Genomic DNA, 18,064 nt, shown 5'->3' on the forward strand with positions numbered 1-18,064 from the left:
TTCCTTTTAAGTTCTTTAATTAGGCGTAAATTTTATATCCAGCCCAAGTACATCTCTTTTTCTTTCATTCACTCAGAAACACGGAAGTGTCACTTGCGTGGTGCAACTCTCAGAGTTAGGTGCAAATAACCTGGGGTGGAGCACACAAGCTTGAGTGTGGTGGAGGAGGGGAATGATTAAGACATGCCTCTGGGGAGTTCACGGTATAGTTGGAGAGAAGCCTGCATCTCAAGATTACAACAGTGTGATAAGCATAATGATAGGGACATGTAGAAAGGGCTGTGGGAGGAACAAAGACCTTGCCAAAGGGGCCAGAGGGCATACGGCAAAAAGGACATTTGAACTACATCTTCAGAAGTCAAAATTTAGCCACATATAGACTCAAAATTCTTTCCAAAGTAGAATGCTGGCTAAAGCTCTTTCCCATAATTACTCTGATTAGATGATCCACCCAAGCATGTTATATGGCTTCTCTGTCATTACATGATTTCACTGTCTTCTCATGTGTGTTGCTGCATTGTGACTTCATACATTCCAAGGGCATTCCACATGGCAACCAAAGGAAAGGAAGTGAGGACAGAGGGCCTTGCTCAGGGCTGTAGCAGTTATATGGCAGCCCTCTTTGCAGTCACATTATCCTTGTTTCCTCCTATAACATGGGAGAGTCTTTCTTTTTAGGGTTCAGTGGCTCAACAGGTTTGGAAGGATTTGGTAAAGGGATGCTTCCTTGAGTTCTGCTGCTTGGAGAAGACAGGAAATTTAGCAAGTCAAATGGCAAAGGTAAAACCACTGTGGAAGGTTTCTCTGTGGACAAGGATTGAAGGGTGTGGAGGTACCGAAGCTGAACAGCAGCTGGAGTGCCTGATAGAATCTCGGCTGCCATCCTCAGGGACTCGGACGCAGCCTTCTCCCCTTCCGCAGCGATCATCTAGACAAGGGATGTGAAGAAAAGCAAAGTGATTTTTTCGTCTTCGCTCCATGAAGGTTTTAATCCTACTTAGTGTGACTCAACAAACAAGCACTAGTATCTACTGTGTGACAGGTGTTGCTAAGCTCAGGGCAGCAGACTATCTTTTGTTCTTAAGGATCTTGATCTAGGCAGAGAGATTACACTGTTAATTGTAATTTAGGGTAGAATTTTTTAAGGGCCATGACAGGTATAGAGGAAGTGTTGGAGTTATTATGTCTGGTGGGCCTTGGAAGAGTAGTAGGATTTTGCCATTTAGAGGAAAGGTTGGCCAGCATTCCAGGCAAAGACATGGAATCCTGAAAGAATGACTCCCAACTCAGGTTAGCATTTCAGAAGAGAAAGCATGAAGCTCACCAGCCAAATGTCACCTTAAAGTGGGCAAAGGGCACTGGACTAGATCTAGAAGCAACTCTGCCCAGAGGACTGCCTTCCTCCTCCACCAAAGCTCCAAAGTTATCCACCCTCTTACATAGTTAGGGGTTTTTCTTTACCTACGTTCTGTCCTTTAAGGGAAATCCACCTCCCCTCCAGTCCTCATTTTCTCTTCCCAACACCCTTCCCGCCCACACCTCAATCCTCAGGAGCTGCCGGCAGCCACAGCTTCTCCCTGGCACGCCTGAGTAGAGGCTATGAGTAGCACAGCCTTCTCTCAGCTCTGGCGTTGAGGGAATTGGGCCCTGATTATGGTTGTCCCTCCAGAGCTTGTGCAGAGCTCGGGATACAGGTCGGGGTGTCATTAACCTAGAGGTGACAGGTGACTGACATTACCCAGGGGAAGATGCCAGTGCTAGAGAAGAGGGATGGAACACGGGGAGATACCTTTAGGGAGAGAGGGAGAAGGCAAGATTCAAGGAGGAGAAGGTCACTGTTACGAATAGCTTCAGAGAGAGGGAGTAACAGGAAGAGACCTTGCACTGGTCAGTTAGGAGGCTGCTAACACACTTGAGGAGAGCAATTTTAATCGAGTGGTGTGGGCACAAGCCAATCTCCCCCCAGTGCCTGGATGAATAGGTGAGGAGCGAAGGGGAAATGTTCTCCATGAGGAGGCCTTCTTTTGGATTCTCTGGTGATCCTCAAAGAGCAGCTGTGCAGGAGGACGGCCCGCTCAGGGCTGGCTCACCCGCACTTTGGCCTGTCTCTGTGCTTCGGCTTCCACCGCCAGCGAGTGCTGCAGGCCGGCTGGCAGCCTCACATCCTTACTGAAAGAGAAAGGGCATGGGTAGGTAGGTGTGCAGCACTGCTTTTAGCAGCCGGAGCTTTCATACGGACCTGCCACCTTCTCTGCTGGCATTTCATGACGCACAGCGAATTCTGATTTAGCAGCGTGTGTGGCCCCAGACCTCTGCGCAGACAGTGGGCAGGGAAGAGCAGCTTCAGGGCAGTGCCTCAAATGCTGATTTTTCTTATCACTGATGCTACAGTAGAGTTATGGTTTTCTCTTTACAAGTGAAACAAATTTTGTGTTGATATACTATGAACATTTTCCCACTTAAAGTTTAATCTAAATCCCGGCTGTTAAATTTCAATAATGAAGAACAGCCTTGAAGAGCCGTACTATTAATAATGAGGGAAGTCATCTAAGTTTATAAAAGAGAACTGATTTTGAAAAGGGTAGAACTGACTGACCAAATAAGAACAATACTTAATGTATTGCATGAAAGATACAAAATTGTATTTTTCCCCTGATTGTAACTATAAAAAAATACATAGATAGAAAAATGGGCAGTTCCTCAGAAAGTTAAATATGGAGTTACCATATGATCCAGTAATTCCACTCCTAGGTATATACCCAAGGGAAGTGAAAACATGTTCACACAAAAACTTGCACATGAATGTCCATTGCAGCATGATTCATAATGGTTCCAAGGTGGAAACAACCCAAATGTCCATCAACTGATGAGTAGATAAACAAAATGTGGTATAGCCAGCTGCACAATAGAATAGTATTCGACCATAGAAAGGAATGAAGTACTGATTCATGCTACACCATGGTTGGATGTTGAAAACATTAAGGTAAGTGAAGGAAGCCAGACTCAAAAGGCCACAGATTGTGTGATTATAATATTTATATTAAATTCCTGGAATAGCCAAATCCAGAGAGACAGAGAGTAGATTAGTGGTTGTCAGGGCTAGGGGTTGAGGAGGCAATGAAGAATTCCTGCTTAGTGGATGCAGACTTTCTTTTGGAGATGATAAAAATATTCTGAAATTAGATGGTAGTGGTGGTTGCATCACTCTGTGAATATACTAAAAACCACTGAGTTGTAATTTAAAATAGTTAAAAATGGTGAGTTTTATGTTATGTGAATTTTATCTTTAAAAAATGTTTAAATCCATAGAAATATGAAAGTAATTTGCCCAGATGTTATAGTGGTTATGTTATGGCTATGAGATAATAGATAATTTTTTTTCTTTCTTCCAAATTTATGCTAATATGGCTACAGTACTCATTCAATGAAAATAATTTTTCAAATAGAAGTTTTTAAATAAAACCAAAATATCTCCCTTTATCATATTGTTCTTCCTGGTTAATTTCCTACCCACATTTCTGTTCTCTCCACTTTGATTCCCCAAATACAGGTCACTGCATCCAAGGCAACCTGTGGAGGGAAGAGTTGAGATGTCAGTAAGAACCTCCAGGTGGGAGGAGGGCACCCCTATGCCCCGATGGCCGTTGCTCTGAGAAAGCACATTTCTTCTAAAAGGACATTATGTACTTCCCTGTTTTGTTTTAACATTATAGGGCCTTGCAAAAGTTGTTTAACTTGCACAGTGCCACTCAACAAATATTTGTGGAATTAAAGATGGTGTGGTAGGCTGACTAATGGCTCCTAAAGACATCCATGCCCTAATCCCTGGAACCTGTGAGTGTTACCCCAAAAGAGACTTTGCAGATGCAATTAAGTTCCAGGCTCTTAAAGTGGGGAGTTTATGCTGGATCTTGCTGGTGGGCCCTAAAAGCAACTGCAAGTGTCCTTATAAGAGGGAAGCGGAGGGACATCTGGCTACAGAAAGGGAGAAGGTGGTGTGGTGATGGAAGCAGAGGTTGGAGTGCTGTGCTTTTAAGATGGAGGAAGGGGCCATGATCTGAAGAATGCAGGCGGCCACCTGAAGCTGAAAAAGGCAAGGAAATGAATGGATTGGGTAATTAATCACATAAGGGTCTGTGACATCTTACCTCTTTTCATCTGAAAGTCTTATTTGAACTTATCATTATTTAACTTTGCTTGTTTCCCCAACTAGACTGTAAGGTCCCAAGATGCATTCCTTATCATCTCTGTATCCCACCAATCCATCCTGTCCAGCCCCACCACCCCTGCCAGCTCTGACTCCCACCACCTTGTGCTATGTGGGCACTTTACAGTGAGTCTAAAGCCACTCTTTGTTTTGAGAACAAAAACTGTGGCAATGACTGACTAATCAGCACAGATCGGTGACTATGATTGGCTCAGGGTCAATTTGGCAACCTCTTAACTGTCAGCTCCTTACAGGACGGTACCTTTAACAGTGAATGCATGGCACATGGAAGGTTCAGTAAATAGCCAATGAAGAAAGGAATAAAAGATAAAGGGATATTTCAGCATACTTGGTGTTAAATTCATCTAAGTACCTTTACATCTTGCGCAATGCTCTTCCTCTCTAGAAGAATTTCAGTGAGGGATCGATGTGCTAGGAGACGCTTCATGGTGGTTTGCACAAGGAATTGGACCGCTTTGGACACATGAGCAAGACTGCTTAGGAGAAGAGAGGCATTTTCCATTCGGTAGTAGCAGATGGCATCTATCTCCATTACAAACATGTCTTTGGTTACAACCTAGGCAGAAAAAAAAATTTGGATGACAACACTGATTCTTGGGTTCCTTTCCCACATGAGGATAGAGGAGCTAAATATGTTCAAAGGGTATTTTCTCAGAGTAAGATGATGGTAAGAAGAAAGAGTAGTTGGCTCGCCCTTTAATCAAAATGGACTTTTTTTTTTAAATTATGGAGTTTGTATTAAATACACTAAAGAACTCACAATTTAAAGGAATCCTGTTGTAAATCCTTTTGTAAAAAAAAAAATCAGGAATAATTTTCTTACATGAAAACATTCAGTTGATTGTATATCAGGTCTTTTTAAACCGATGCCAAAAAAATCTCCTAAAAGAGCAACATGTTCTGGGAAACAAGCACTCAAATGTATTGAGTGTGCATTTAGAGGGCAGTTTGGTGATACAGATCAAAAGCCCTAAAAGATGTATGTGCACAACATTTTCATTTTTAGACATTAATCACAAGGATATATTTCAAGGGTTTAGCTGCAAGGATGTGATTCACAGTATTGCTTATTGTAATAAAAAAAGTAGAAATAATATCAACAATAGGGAATTAGTTGAGTAAATTCCAATTACTCAATTAGTTGAGTAAATTAGTTGAGTAAAATCCACACAACGAAATGCTGTGTGTCTGTTTAAAACAAAGAGGTAGAAACATAGGTAATACATGAAAAGATAATAACAATAGATTGTTGAGTGAAAAAAGACATGTTGCAAAATAGTATGTATGGTGTGAAATATATATATATACAAACAAATGCACACACATATATATGTCTGAAACTACAACCACATATATAGAAAAGTCTGAAAGGATACATTCTAAAATATCAACTCTATGGGTGATAGGATTAGGTATAAGTTTTACTCCTTTTTATTTTTTATTATATAAAATAAGCCTTTTAAAAGTATATTATTTTTATTCACATTTCCATTTACCAAAAGAAAGAATGAGAAAGAACCTCAGACTGAAAGTGGGAGACAGTTTAGGAAAGGCTTATAAATCTGAATCAGTAACAGGAAAGTCTAGATGTTATCTCTACATTTAACTTTTAATTGTGGTAAAATACACAAAACATCAAATTCACCATCTTAACCATTTTTAAGTGCACAATTCAGTAGTGTTAAGTACATTCACATTGTTGGGCAACCAGTGTCCAGAACTCTTTACATCTTGCAAAATTGAAACCTGGTGAACAATTCCTCATTCTCTCCTCCCAGCAGTCCCTGCAACCATCATTCACTTTCTGTTGCTCTGAATTTCACTACTCTATGTTCCTCATATAAATGGAATCATACAGTATTTGTCTTTTTGTGACTGGCTTATTTCACTTAGCATACTTTTCTCAAGGTTCAGTCATGTTGTAGTATATGCTGGAATTTCTTTCCTTTTTTTAAAAAATTATTTATTTATTTATTTATTTATTTATTTATGGCTGTGTTGGGTCTTCGTTTCTGTGCAAGGGCTTTCTCTAGTTGCGGCAAGCAGGGGCCACTCTTCATCGCGGTGCGCGGGCCTCACACTATCGCAGCCTCTCTTGTTGCGGAGCACAGGCTCCAGACGCGCAGGCTCAGTAATTGTGGCTCAAGGGCCCAGCTGCTCCGCGGCATGTGGGATCTTCCCAGACCAGGGCTCGAACCCGTGTCCCCTGCATTGGCAGGCAGATTCTCAACCACTGCGCCACCAGGGAAGCCCAATTTCTTTCCTTTTTAAGGCTGATTATTATTCCATTGTCGGCATATACATTTTGTTTATCTATTCAGCCATCAATGGGCATGTGGATTGCTTCCACCTTTTGGCCATTGTGAAAAAAAATGATGCTGTGAACACAGGTATACAAACGTCTCTTCAGTACCCTGCTTTCAATTCTTTGGCATCTATACCCAAAAGTAGAATTGGTGGATTATATGGTAATTCTACTTTTAATTTTTTGAGGAACTGTCATACTGTTTTCTACAGTAGCTGCACCATTTTACATTCCCACCTACAGTATACAAGGGTTCCAATTTCTCTACATCTTTGCCAACACTTATTATTTTCTGTTTTTTTCTTAATAAGAGCCATCCTGATAGATGTGAGGTGGTATCTCACTGTGTTTTTGATTTGCATTTCTCTGATGATTAGTGATGTGGAGCATCTTTTCATGTGCTTTTTGGCCGTTTGTATATCTGCTTTGGAGAAATGTCTATTCAAGTCTGTATTGAAAGGTCTATTCAAGTCAAGTATATATACTATCTACCATATATGGAGGGCAATCTGCTTTACTCAAAGTCATCTGATTTAAATATTAATCTTATCTTAAAAAATACCTTAACAGCAACATCTAGATATATTTGACCAAATACTTGGGTACCATGGCTTAGCCAGGTTGACACATAAAATTAACCATCACAAAGGCCTTTGTCCATTTTTAATTGGATTGCTTGCTTTCTTGTTGTTGAGTTATAAGATTTTATAAATTCTGGATATTAACCTCTTATCAGATTTAGTATTTGCAGTTTTCTTCCCATTCTGTAAGTCGCCTTTTCATTCTGTTGATTGTGTCCTTTGTTGTAAAGGAGTTTTAAATTTTGATGTAGCCCATATCTCTTTTTCTTTTCTACTTTTGAGCAAAAATAGTCATTCTCCTCTAGGTCAGAAGTGGTAGCTCGGCCAGGGAAAATGTAGAAAGAAAGCAAAATCCACCACTTGGCTTACCTCGTGAAAGGGTATCTCCAAGGTTTGGAGGCGAAGGTCAACCTTGTGGTACGTATCCAGGCAGGGCAAAAAGAAGAAAAGGCCTAGAAAAGGGGGCCAGGGAAGTGACAGATGAATGGCTAGCATGGAGGCCGTTTGGGGTTCATTCTTTTGGCGTCAAGTTGCATGTTGCATTGCTTTTCTTAGCCTCCAACTGCACATAGACCATTGGGCCATCCCACCTCCACCCATGGTGTGTTTGTTGTTACTAAGGATACCAAATAATTTGTTGTTCAAGCTGGGACACTTTTGAGGGTGAAAGGAGAGCACTATTATGACTTATACCAGGACAACAGGCATAAACAGGGATTATCCCCAGCAAAATGGGCTGTATGGTCACCTTGGTCATGGTGCTGACCTGTTCAGATATTGGGTTACACATCTGTCTCCTTCACTAGATTTAAACTCTATAACAAGAGCATCTTATGCATTCCTGTTAGCCTTAGTGCCTAACTTAGTGCCTTTTGGGTGCTCTGTAAAACTATTTCTTGAATCCATGTGTGTACGAACTTTAGAGCCAGCAACCTCCATGTGGTATTTCTTAAAATGTGAGCCCCAAAGGAATCAGAATAGCAACATCATGATACCAGCCTTCTGGTTGGCTAGTTAGTCCTCACTCACCCAATATATTGTATAAGGTCAATGTGCAATCAATATTTTAGATTGATTTATTGAGATTTTCTGAGAGACCATTGGACACTGTAGGCTTGTACAAGAGCCAAAGCTTTGTTGGAATCAGCAGCACCTCACAGTGCCCATGATCTCTCCGAGGAGCCACCCAGCTACTAGCCCTTCTCAGACCCAATCGAGAAGGATGCCAAAAACTAGAACCAGATCAAGGCACTCCCTGTTCTGGAACTACAGGGTCTGGTTCTATTTTTGTGTGAACCAATCTGTTGGTTCTGAATCTTCAAACTGATTTGTGTCTCCTAGTCTGGTCTCTATTCTCTATCTGTTTCTGTAGAGCTGGCTTGGAACTTGGACCCTTTCCAATCTATGCACAGTGGGACTTTGCTTCTTCTCATGTCTTCCTGGCTTAGCTCTTCAAACCCCAAATATTAGACTTTTCAGACTAATGATACTTCTGTGCCCCATAATCAGCTTGGACTTCTGGATACAAACTCTGTAAGACTTTAAGGTCCTAGAGACTACAGACCATGTCTAATTCATCCATCTTCATATCCTTTGTAGTTAAACAATGAAACACGGGAAGTGCTTAATCTATGTTTCTTAAATTTCATGAACTGAAGGCCAATTTGTTACTTGGATGCTGAACTTTGCCTATCTCGCCTGGTTTGTTCTGATTCCCTGGATCCTGAACTAGCTCAGTTTTGCTCTGAGAATTCACAGGACTCAGACCACTTACATGTTCTACTCAAACCAGTGCCTGGTCATAGGTCCTAGCCTACTTGCTACTCCAGCCAGCCTGGCCCTGGCATTCAGTTTTTTGCATCCACTCTCTCTTTTGGTCACTGTGACCTGGTAGTAATGCTCTCTGAAGAATTTCTTAATAACCTGTGTTACAAGTAACAGATTGAAAAATGAAGATATCATGAATCAAGTTACTTCATGTAATCTGAGGGCTGTATTACAAATATGCATGGATTGAAGAAATTGGCAAGTCTCTGGGGGGTAAAAAAGGTCACTCTTACCAGGGCCTTTGGCTCTTCCAGGAAGCAGATGTCCCAGTCGGAATATAATTACTCTCTCATACTCCTGTATAACCTAAAGGAAAATTTAATACTTTTGAATCACTCCAAGAAATTAAAATGAAGTCTTCAAAAGACCCTGGTGTGAGAGTGATCCTAGGTATCAGAAACCTTTTGCTTTGAGAACCAAGAAAAAATTTCTGTTAATACTTACATTTCCAAAATATACACTTAGTAAATGAAGAATTTCAGAAACCAATGAAAAAGTATAATAATTTTTGAGCCTGTGGACACAATTTTGATTAGAGAGTCATGGTTATCTAAAAAATAATTGCTTCCACCAAATCAAAGAAGTCACAGCATATTTAATCTTGTATGTTGCTGTGATTGATGCATTATGAACTTTTACATGTATCACTCATTAGCTATTTACAGACCTTACGGTGGCCATGCAGGTGCTCAGATCACCTTTCAGGAAGAGCCTGTAGTCAACTATATGTTCTCTGTAGGAGATACACTTTCTATTTAAATATACAAATAGGTTGAAAGTAAAAAGATAGAAAAAAATATACCACATAAAGAGTAACCAAAAGAGAGTAGGAGTGACTATACTGATATCAGACAAAATGAAGTTTAAAACACGCAAAAATGTTACTAGTGATAAAGAGGGACATTGTGCAACGATAAAATGGCCAATGCGTTAGGAAAGTATAACAATGGTAAACATACATGTACCTAAAAATAGAGTTCCAACATATATAAAACAAAAACCAAAAGAACTGAAGGTAGATATAGATAATTCAATAATAAAAGTTGGAGACTTTACTATCCCACTTTCAATCATGGATAAAACAACTAGACAGAAGGTCAACAAGGAAAGAAAAAACTTGAACAACACTATAAACAGACTAAACCTAACGGATAGCTATGCATAACTCCACCCAACAATAGCAGAATACATATTCTTCTCAAGCACACATGAAACATCTCCAGGATAGACCATATGCTGGGCCATTAAAAAAAACTCAATAAATTTAAAAGGATTGAAACCACACTAAGTATATTCTCTGATTACAATGGAATGAAATTAGAAATCGATAACAGAAGGAAATTTGGGAAATTCATATATATATGGAAATTAAACCACACACTCTAAAATAACTGATAGGTCAAAGAATATATCACAAAAGAAATTAAAAAACACTTTGAGGGACTTCGCTGGTGGCGCAGTGGTTAAGAATCCACCTGCCAATGCCGGGGACATGGGTTCGAGCCCTGGTCCAGGAAGATCCCACATGCCGTGGAGCAACTAAGTCTGTGTGCCACAACTACTGAGCCTGCACGCTAGAGCCCACGAGCCACAACTATTGAAGCCTGAGTGCCTAGAGCACATGCTCCTCAACAAGAGAAGCCACCACAGTGAGAAGCCTGTGCACCACAACAAAGAGTAGCCCCCGCTCGCCACAACTACAAAAAGCCCGCATGCAGCAACGAAGACCCAATGCAGCCAAAAATAAATAAAATAAAAAATAAATAAATTTTAAAATGCTGTGAATTTAGAACACAATGATAAAAAAAAGTTTATTAAAAAAAAAACAAAACACTTTGAGATGAATGAAAACAAAACCTCAAGATACCAGAACCTATGGGATGCAACTAAATCAGTACTTAAAGGAAAATTTATAGCTGTAAATGCCTATAACAAAAGAGAAGAAATGTCTCAAAATAATACCCTAATTTTCTACCTTAATATACTGGAAATAGAAGCACAAACTAAACCCAAAGTAAGCAGGAAGAAGAAAATAAAGATTAGAGTGGAAATAAATGCAATAGAAAATAGAAAAGCATCAGAGAAAATCAACTGAACCAAAAGTTGGTTCTTTGAAAAGATCGACAAAATTGACAAATACTTAGCGAGACTGACCAAGAGAAAAGAGTGGAGATTCAAATTGCTGAAATCAGGAGTCAAAGAGGAATGACAGAGACATCACTACTGTCCTTAAAGAAATAGAAAAGATTATAGAAGAAAATACTATGAACAACTATATACCAACAAATTAGACAACAGGTGAAATGGACAAATTCCTACAGAGTCATAAACTATCAAAACTCACTCAAGAAGAAAAAGAAAAATGAAAAAGACCCAGAATTAAAAGATTGAATTAGTAGTTTCAAAATTTCCCACAAAGAGAAGTCCAGGACCAGATGGCTTCATTGGTAAATTCTGCCAAACATTTAAAGAGGAATTAATACCAGTTCTTCACAAATTCTCCCAAATAATAGGAGAGGAGGGAAATCTTTCCAACTCATTCTCTGAGACCAGTATTACCCTGATACCATAACAAGACAGTGATATCACAAGACAAGAAAACTACAGACCAGTATCTCTCATGAATATAAATGCAAAAATCCTCAACAAACAACGAGCAGCTTGACTCCAGTAACGTATAAAAAGGATTATACATCATAACCAAGTGGGACTTATTCTAGGGATACACAGTTGATTTAACATCCAAAATTCAATGAATGTAATACACCATATTAACAGAATAAAGGGCAAATACCATGGAATCATCTCAATGGGGGAAGAAAAGGCATTTGACAAAATCCAACACCCTTTCACGAAGACAAAGGAGAAGAAGAAGAGGAAGGAGAGCTTGCATGAGGAGTGAAATCGGCCACAGCCCCAGCAGCATCTGTAGCGTTCCAGCCAAGGACATGCTCTTCCCTGACAGCTCCGGCCAATGACTAAGAATGGCAGCGATACAAGGGCTTGGCCATTTCTGCCCATTGTGAGACTCATCTATGAGGCAAACTTTGCTCTGGAGTTCCCTTTCAGTCTGGCCAAGACTTTCTTGGAGTTTTCCCACAGTCTGAGGCACTCTCTGTGCAATCCTTCCTTCCCCTTCTCATATCACAGGTGTCAGATCTGCATCATCCTCTGAAGGTTTTCCTTGCCTACTCTTATTCTCTCTCCCCTTAATCTTTCACAGACAATGCCACACCATAAATCCCTTGCACTTCTAATACTATCTTGCTATGTGCTTCCCAAACTGACACAGGTCTTCATTTACTTCAGGGACAGCCATGTGTAACCACCTGTGGGCCCAAGATAATTATCATTTGTGGTCTGTAGAAGCTGCCTGAGAAGTTTCCTGGAGGTGTCAGGAGTAGGCATCATGACCTCTTCTGGGCTGGTCTTTGTGTTATAGAGTGTAGATGAACTAGACATAGCTCCTGTCCTGACGGGGCTCTCAGTCTAATGGCAGAGATTGTGTATCCACAAATATTATACATGTGGTAATTGCTAGAACTGATGTGAAAATAGGATGACACGAGAGCACAAGGAAGGGAATGACAGTCTGGAGGAGTCAAGGAAGGCTTCACAGTTATCTCTGAGCAGGTATAAAGGAGTAAGAGCTCTCCTGGAAGGTGAGTGGGAGTGAGCGCATTCCATGCAGAGCAGACAGCACATACCAAAACACAGAAATGAGAGCGGACATGGTGTGGTCAGTGAGAGGCACCAGGAAATTACTTATTGGGTCCTCATGGAATCTCACCTTTATGCAGAACCAGATAGAAAAAGGGAAGGTCACAATGACGAAGAGCAGGGTTGTGAGGACAAGAAGCCACTCACAAGCCCCTAAACTGGAAGACTTGGTACCTTAAAAAAAAAAAAAAGCAAAAGAATAATTATATTGGAACTTCACCATATTCACTGACTAGCACCTCTAGTCCAGTCCTTGGTATTAGGGTCAGAGCAGTTTGCAGACTTTGCTGGAAATAGTAGAATGAGCTGGATATCAGCGTGGTCAGTTCCCAGAGCCTGGGGCGCGGTCTGTGTGAAGGGCTTGGTGGGCAGAAGGAAGGCGGAGAGGGCTCCTGGAAAGGCAGTGGAGGGTACACTGGAACAAGCACAGAATCTGGGCAGAAGGTCTGGGTTCTGGTTCTGGCTCCACCATTTTCTGTCCAAATGACCTTAAGCAAGGTACACAACCTCTCAGTTTCCTCACCTATTCAAGGAAATGCTATTGCATAACTATTTCATGATAACTATCTCATGGAATAGCTCATATCTCTGGCATAAGAATGAAATGACATATAAACATAAAAGCACCGAACTGTGTTTTTTTACATGTCTGGTGTTGTCATTTAAAACTCGTGTTTACCTAGCGGTAACTGCTACAAAAGTACTTTTTCTATCTGAGCCCCTCTTAAATTGGTACCTTAAAAATACATGATCAATGAAATTGCTGCAAAATAGATTTATGTTCCGAAGACTCTTAGCATTACAAAGGTTCCATTTAAGTCTTTATTTTCCAGTGTGAAAAGCAGATTGCTGTCAACTTTGTTAGACACGATTGGCTTTACTTTTGAGCTACCCATTTCCAACTAGAGGACAGAAGCTGTGCTCCTCTTATATGCATGTGCCAAAAAGGCATACACACACACACACACACACACACAGCCATACTTAGATGATATTTCCTTAGTATCCTCTAGAAGTATAATTTTGAGAAAAAAACAGGACCCTTTGTCCCTCTCTGCATAGTTTCTTCTATTTGAAGTGGTTCAAACCACGTGTGTCCAGAGGTTCATCTTCCCTGAAATTACAGCTCCATCTACCACTTGCCCCAATGTCTGAAATTCCTCCATGAGAGCCCCTTCTTTGGCCTCAGGTGTGGATCTTTAGACAGTCTTTGAAAACCACCTATATGGGGTAATATTAGCCCATTTGTGCCTATAAAAAAGTGGTAAGGAACTGGAGTACAGGCCATCCAGGTTGCTTGGGTGATAAATGAAATGGTATCAGGGAAAATTCAGTCTCAAGAACATAAGCTTCTTGGGGCCTTGTCCTGTTTAAACCATGTCCCAGGACTGGAATAGTGCCTGACACATACAGGTGCTCAATAAATACTTGTTGAATGTAGGAAGGAAGGAGAAGTGGATAGTGAAAATGATTTAAATGTGATGGTTATAGAAATCTCAAGAATTTTAATCCACAGGTACTAGAAAACTGGCCAAAGGGATACTATTTGTCAGTTTAAAAATCTTATAGAGGAATAGAAGGTGACTAAAGATTAGAAATGGTGAAAAGTCTATTTTTAAGGGATGGGAAGGAAATGGATAACTAATTAGTAGGCCTGAAAATTTGATTTCCGTGCTTGCAAAATAACTGGAAAGGTCATCACCAAATTGATGTGCAGATTACTTGAAGAGGGCAGATATACAAGCTGCACCAGAACAAAACCAAACTCGGTGCTAAATGCCAATGTATGGCAGTTTCCAAATGGTGTCCCACGGAACACTAATCCTCCAGGGTGCTCCACAAAGCAAGTGTTCCTGGAGCAAACAAGTTTAGGAAATATTGTGTACTGTATCCCACTCCTGGAGCTTCCCAACAGTCACTGGCATATTGAAGCTAGGAGAATCCCTGCAGCAAAGAAGCATTCTTAGCTTTGCTTAACCTAGTATTTCCCAAACATTTGACCAGGCGATGTCTTCTCCAAGCAAATTCATGTTCTATGGAATTTATTTCTCATGCAACCTACTCTGGGAGATGCAGTTTTGGGAAAGGTGGCTCTATCAACATCGTATTAGTTTTTGCAATATTCTTCCCTAAGAGCAATAACAGTGTTATTGCCATGTTTACTAGTTTATAAATATATTTCATTTGCCAGTGGTAACCATGGTAAGTAAAAATAAATAAATGCACATACCGACAAAATTTATATTTTATAAGTGAAGAAAGTCCTCAAAATTCCTTCATACCATAGTTAGGGATGTGAACAGAAAACTAATATGTATACCCAAATCTAACTTGAAGCTTTACTCACAAAATATTATTCTCTTAGAATGAGTTCCTGAATATCCAATTTGTTTAGTGTAAGTGAATAGTGAAACACGACATGTTAAAGCAGGAAGCGCCTTGAGATACGACAGTCTGAGAATCCTCAGCATTTCAGTAAAGTGAAGCTTCTCTTAGTTTCTCCCAAATCTTAGGTAGCCTGGCTGTGGGAGTGTGGTACTAGTGAGGAGGAGAGGGGGTGTTGATGTGTCTGCTCTCCTTTCCTCTGGGAGCCACAGAAACCTCCCAGACAAGGGCTCAGCAAGGGTGTCTCATCCTTAATGGGCTCATCCATTGCTTGGGGGGGCCTGAGGCTCTAGTCACTTTATAGCTGAACAGACTGAGTGAGGCCCACAAGGTGAAGCTACTAGCCCAAGGCCACAGCTAGTTGGTGGCAGTGCTGGAACCATGACCAGAAATCAGGGACAGCACCCTGCAAGGATGGGCTTTTCAATAAGACTGTTTTATTCTGGAATGCTGGCTTCTCCACTTCCCACCTGTAGGTCTTGGGCAAGTTACTTAATTTCTCAGCATTTTTTCTCATCTGTGCCACGGGAATGATAATACTCAGTAAAACACCTAGCATGTGCCTGGCACATAGTAGGAGCTCCAAAAACGGGGCTCCCTTCCTTCCCTACCCCACCGATGTGGTCTGAAGCACAATACTTACAGACCTCTAACCTCAGCACTACTGTAGCAGTGAATCCAATAACCCTTTAAGGACCAGAAGTTTCTGACCCGTGAAAGGGCATCAGTTAGGCAAAACAGCATTAACATGGTCAACATAAACTACATCTCAATTGCTGGAATCTTTCTCAAGTCATAGCTTTCAGTGCTACAGCATATAGGGCAGTGCTGATAGCCAGGAAATGTTAAAATTTCATAGCAGAAAGTAGTATAACACACTATTCCTTATTTACCTTCCTTTAAACCTCCCTCACCCTGAAATTAAGGTGTAATGAGTTTTTTCTTCCATTCATTATAGAAAGGATTGGAAGCAGATAAATTTGTTCCTAAGAGTTGCTTCACCTGCAGAAGCCAAAGAGACACCTTTCCCTGTGATTCCCTCCCTTTGGTCTAACTTGCCTCTTTTAGCTTGCAAGGATGTTTTTTTTCTTTCCCTCCAGGCTTTGCGCAAGATAAGTGCTTTGAGTGTCTTATCTCATTTTATCCTCACAATTACCCTCTGAGGTGGGTACTATTGCTGTCCCCATTTGATACATGGTTAAGTCCCTGACTATGATCAAATAGTTAGCTGAGATTCAAACTGAGATCTAGCTTTTCTCTACTTGGCTCTGCTGCCTCTACTTTTTAGAAAGTATGATCACTGCAAAGTGTAAAATACTTTTAGGTAAGTCTGATGAGGAGAGAAGAATAAGCTACATAGTTGCCCTGAACCATGTTGATTGGTCCCCAACCTGGATCACACTCCCTCCCACCGCCCGTCCATGGCTGACCCCTGAGAACAGCGGTATTTAGCTGATGTTATTTGTATTTCTTCTGATGCATTTTGGTCTCCACCACTGAGGGGTCGGTGGGTCCTATCTCGCGTCTTTCATTTCCTGGGAAGCTGAGCAGGTCCAGCAGGCTGCTCTGGCCTCGGAAGCTCTCAGTGCGGTGCCTCATTGCACCTTAATTGACATCCCTTGGGGACCACTTGGAAAGGCCGCACCCCCTCCCGGGGCCTCAACCTGACCGCTGTACCTTCCTCGGGCCGCTCGCTCTCCAGCAGCGCCACCACCTCGGTGCCCTCCTCGCCAGAGCCCCGGACCTCATCCACGTCCACCACGGTGGCTGCAGGCGCTCGGGGCTCACTCGGGCTCCCTGCCCGCCCGAGGGCCGGCTGCTCCGGCCCGGCGTCCCGGCGCCCGCGGCCCCTGCCGCCCCTCTCGGCCTTCGCCCTCTTGTTCTCTTTGTGGGCGGACCCGCTGCCTCTCCCGTGGGCCTCTCTGGAGGAGCTCCGAGCCCTTTTCTCCATCCTCAGAGCGACCGAATCCAGGAGCGCGGTTCCTGCAAAGTCGCTGGCAGGGATGCGGGGCGCGTCCCGGGGGGACTATAATGACCTTGGGCGGGGGCGGGACCTGGGCGGTGGGCGGGCGGGGCTCTGCTCGGGGTGAAACCCGACAGCTGTTTCTCAGGGGAGCTGTGGACAGGGCGCGCCACCCCTGAGACTTGGTGCCACCTTCAACAGTGAGTTTTTGTGAAAACTCATGTGCCAGTTTATGGCGTTTTAAAATGTGTTTCTAGAGACGAAAATTTGAGCTGAAATACTACGGAGGCCCGCAAACCGCTGAAGGTGTGATGGCACTTTGTTTATGGTTTGTAAATATCGTATAGAATGGGGTATGTGGTCCTCGCTTAAGACTAGAGGGCTTACGGGAAAGAAAAGGTCGTCCAGTTAGGGTAACTTTAAGGTAAAATTAGAAACTTCTCCCCAAGCAACCCCTTAAGATCTTCCCAAGGTTACCTTTCCTCTTCCTCCGAATTTATTTTATATCCTGGCCCTACTCTTTCTGCTGAGATTTTCACTGGTAAAGGTGTTGACTGACTACTCCTGGGAACACTTACATTTTAAAAGGGGGAAGGAGAGGAAAATTCTCCCAGAACTCTCTCTCTCTCTCTCTCTCTCTCTCTCTCCAGACCTCTTCTCTCTCTCTTATGTATATTTCTTTATTTTTACTAATTTATTATTATTTTTACTAATGCTTAAGCCTGTTGATGATGTTACTTCTTGAAGAATCAGAAGGGAAGGGATCTGATTTAACTTCTGTTTTAGGAAAGGAACCCTTTTGTCCTTGGCTAGGCCCTGTTCCCATGCTTCTTTGATGAAGGCAGGAGTTTTGCTTTTTTAAGGTTCACTGGCCATGCTCCATCCAGCAGCAAACTGGGGTAGCTGCCCCACCTGCATCTGAGGAAATTGAAACATTGAATAGATCTATTTCTTTTTTATTCTCTATTAATAATTTCTCACTGAATGCTAGATTGGTCTAGACAACCATTCAAACTAGAGATTTATGACTCTACTCAGATAGCTCAGATCACATT

At 41.7% G+C, this 18,064-nt stretch overlaps 1 protein-coding gene across 1 annotated transcript; it reads right to left on the reverse strand.

Annotated features, from left to right (window-relative positions):
- Positions 1-17,035, reverse strand: NPHS2 (NPHS2 stomatin family member, podocin). The gene is made up of 8 exons (XM_007188217.2): positions 16,724-17,035; positions 12,732-12,835; positions 9,175-9,247; positions 7,484-7,566; positions 4,581-4,784; positions 3,515-3,570; positions 2,091-2,169; positions 1-928 (listed from the first exon to the last, which is right to left on the reverse strand). The coding sequence occupies exons 1-8, from the start codon at positions 16,995-16,997 to the stop codon at positions 650-652; spliced, it is 1,152 nt and encodes a 383-aa protein (XP_007188279.2). The 5' UTR covers positions 16,998-17,035; the 3' UTR covers positions 1-649.
- Positions 17,036-18,064: the final 1,029 nt, after the last annotated feature.

The sequence above is a fragment of the Balaenoptera acutorostrata genome, chromosome 1 (assembly GCF_949987535.1).
Source record: "Balaenoptera acutorostrata chromosome 1, mBalAcu1.1, whole genome shotgun sequence".
Taxonomy (NCBI): Eukaryota; Metazoa; Chordata; class Mammalia; order Artiodactyla; family Balaenopteridae; genus Balaenoptera; species Balaenoptera acutorostrata.

Excerpts from the sequence above, each read along its gene's own strand:
- NPHS2 (XM_007188217.2), bottom strand. The coding sequence starts at position 16,997 with ATGGAGAAAAGGGCTCGGAGCTCCTCCAGAGAGGCCCACGGGAGAGGC. Across the intron at positions 12,836-16,723 it reads GAGCGAGCGGCCCGAGGAAG|GTACCAAGTCTTCCAGTTTA; the intron begins GTACAGCGGTCA and ends TTTTTTTTTAAG. Across the intron at positions 9,248-12,731 it reads CTATCTGGTTCTGCATAAAG|GTTATACAGGAGTATGAGAG; the intron begins GTGAGATTCCAT and ends ATTTTCCTTTAG.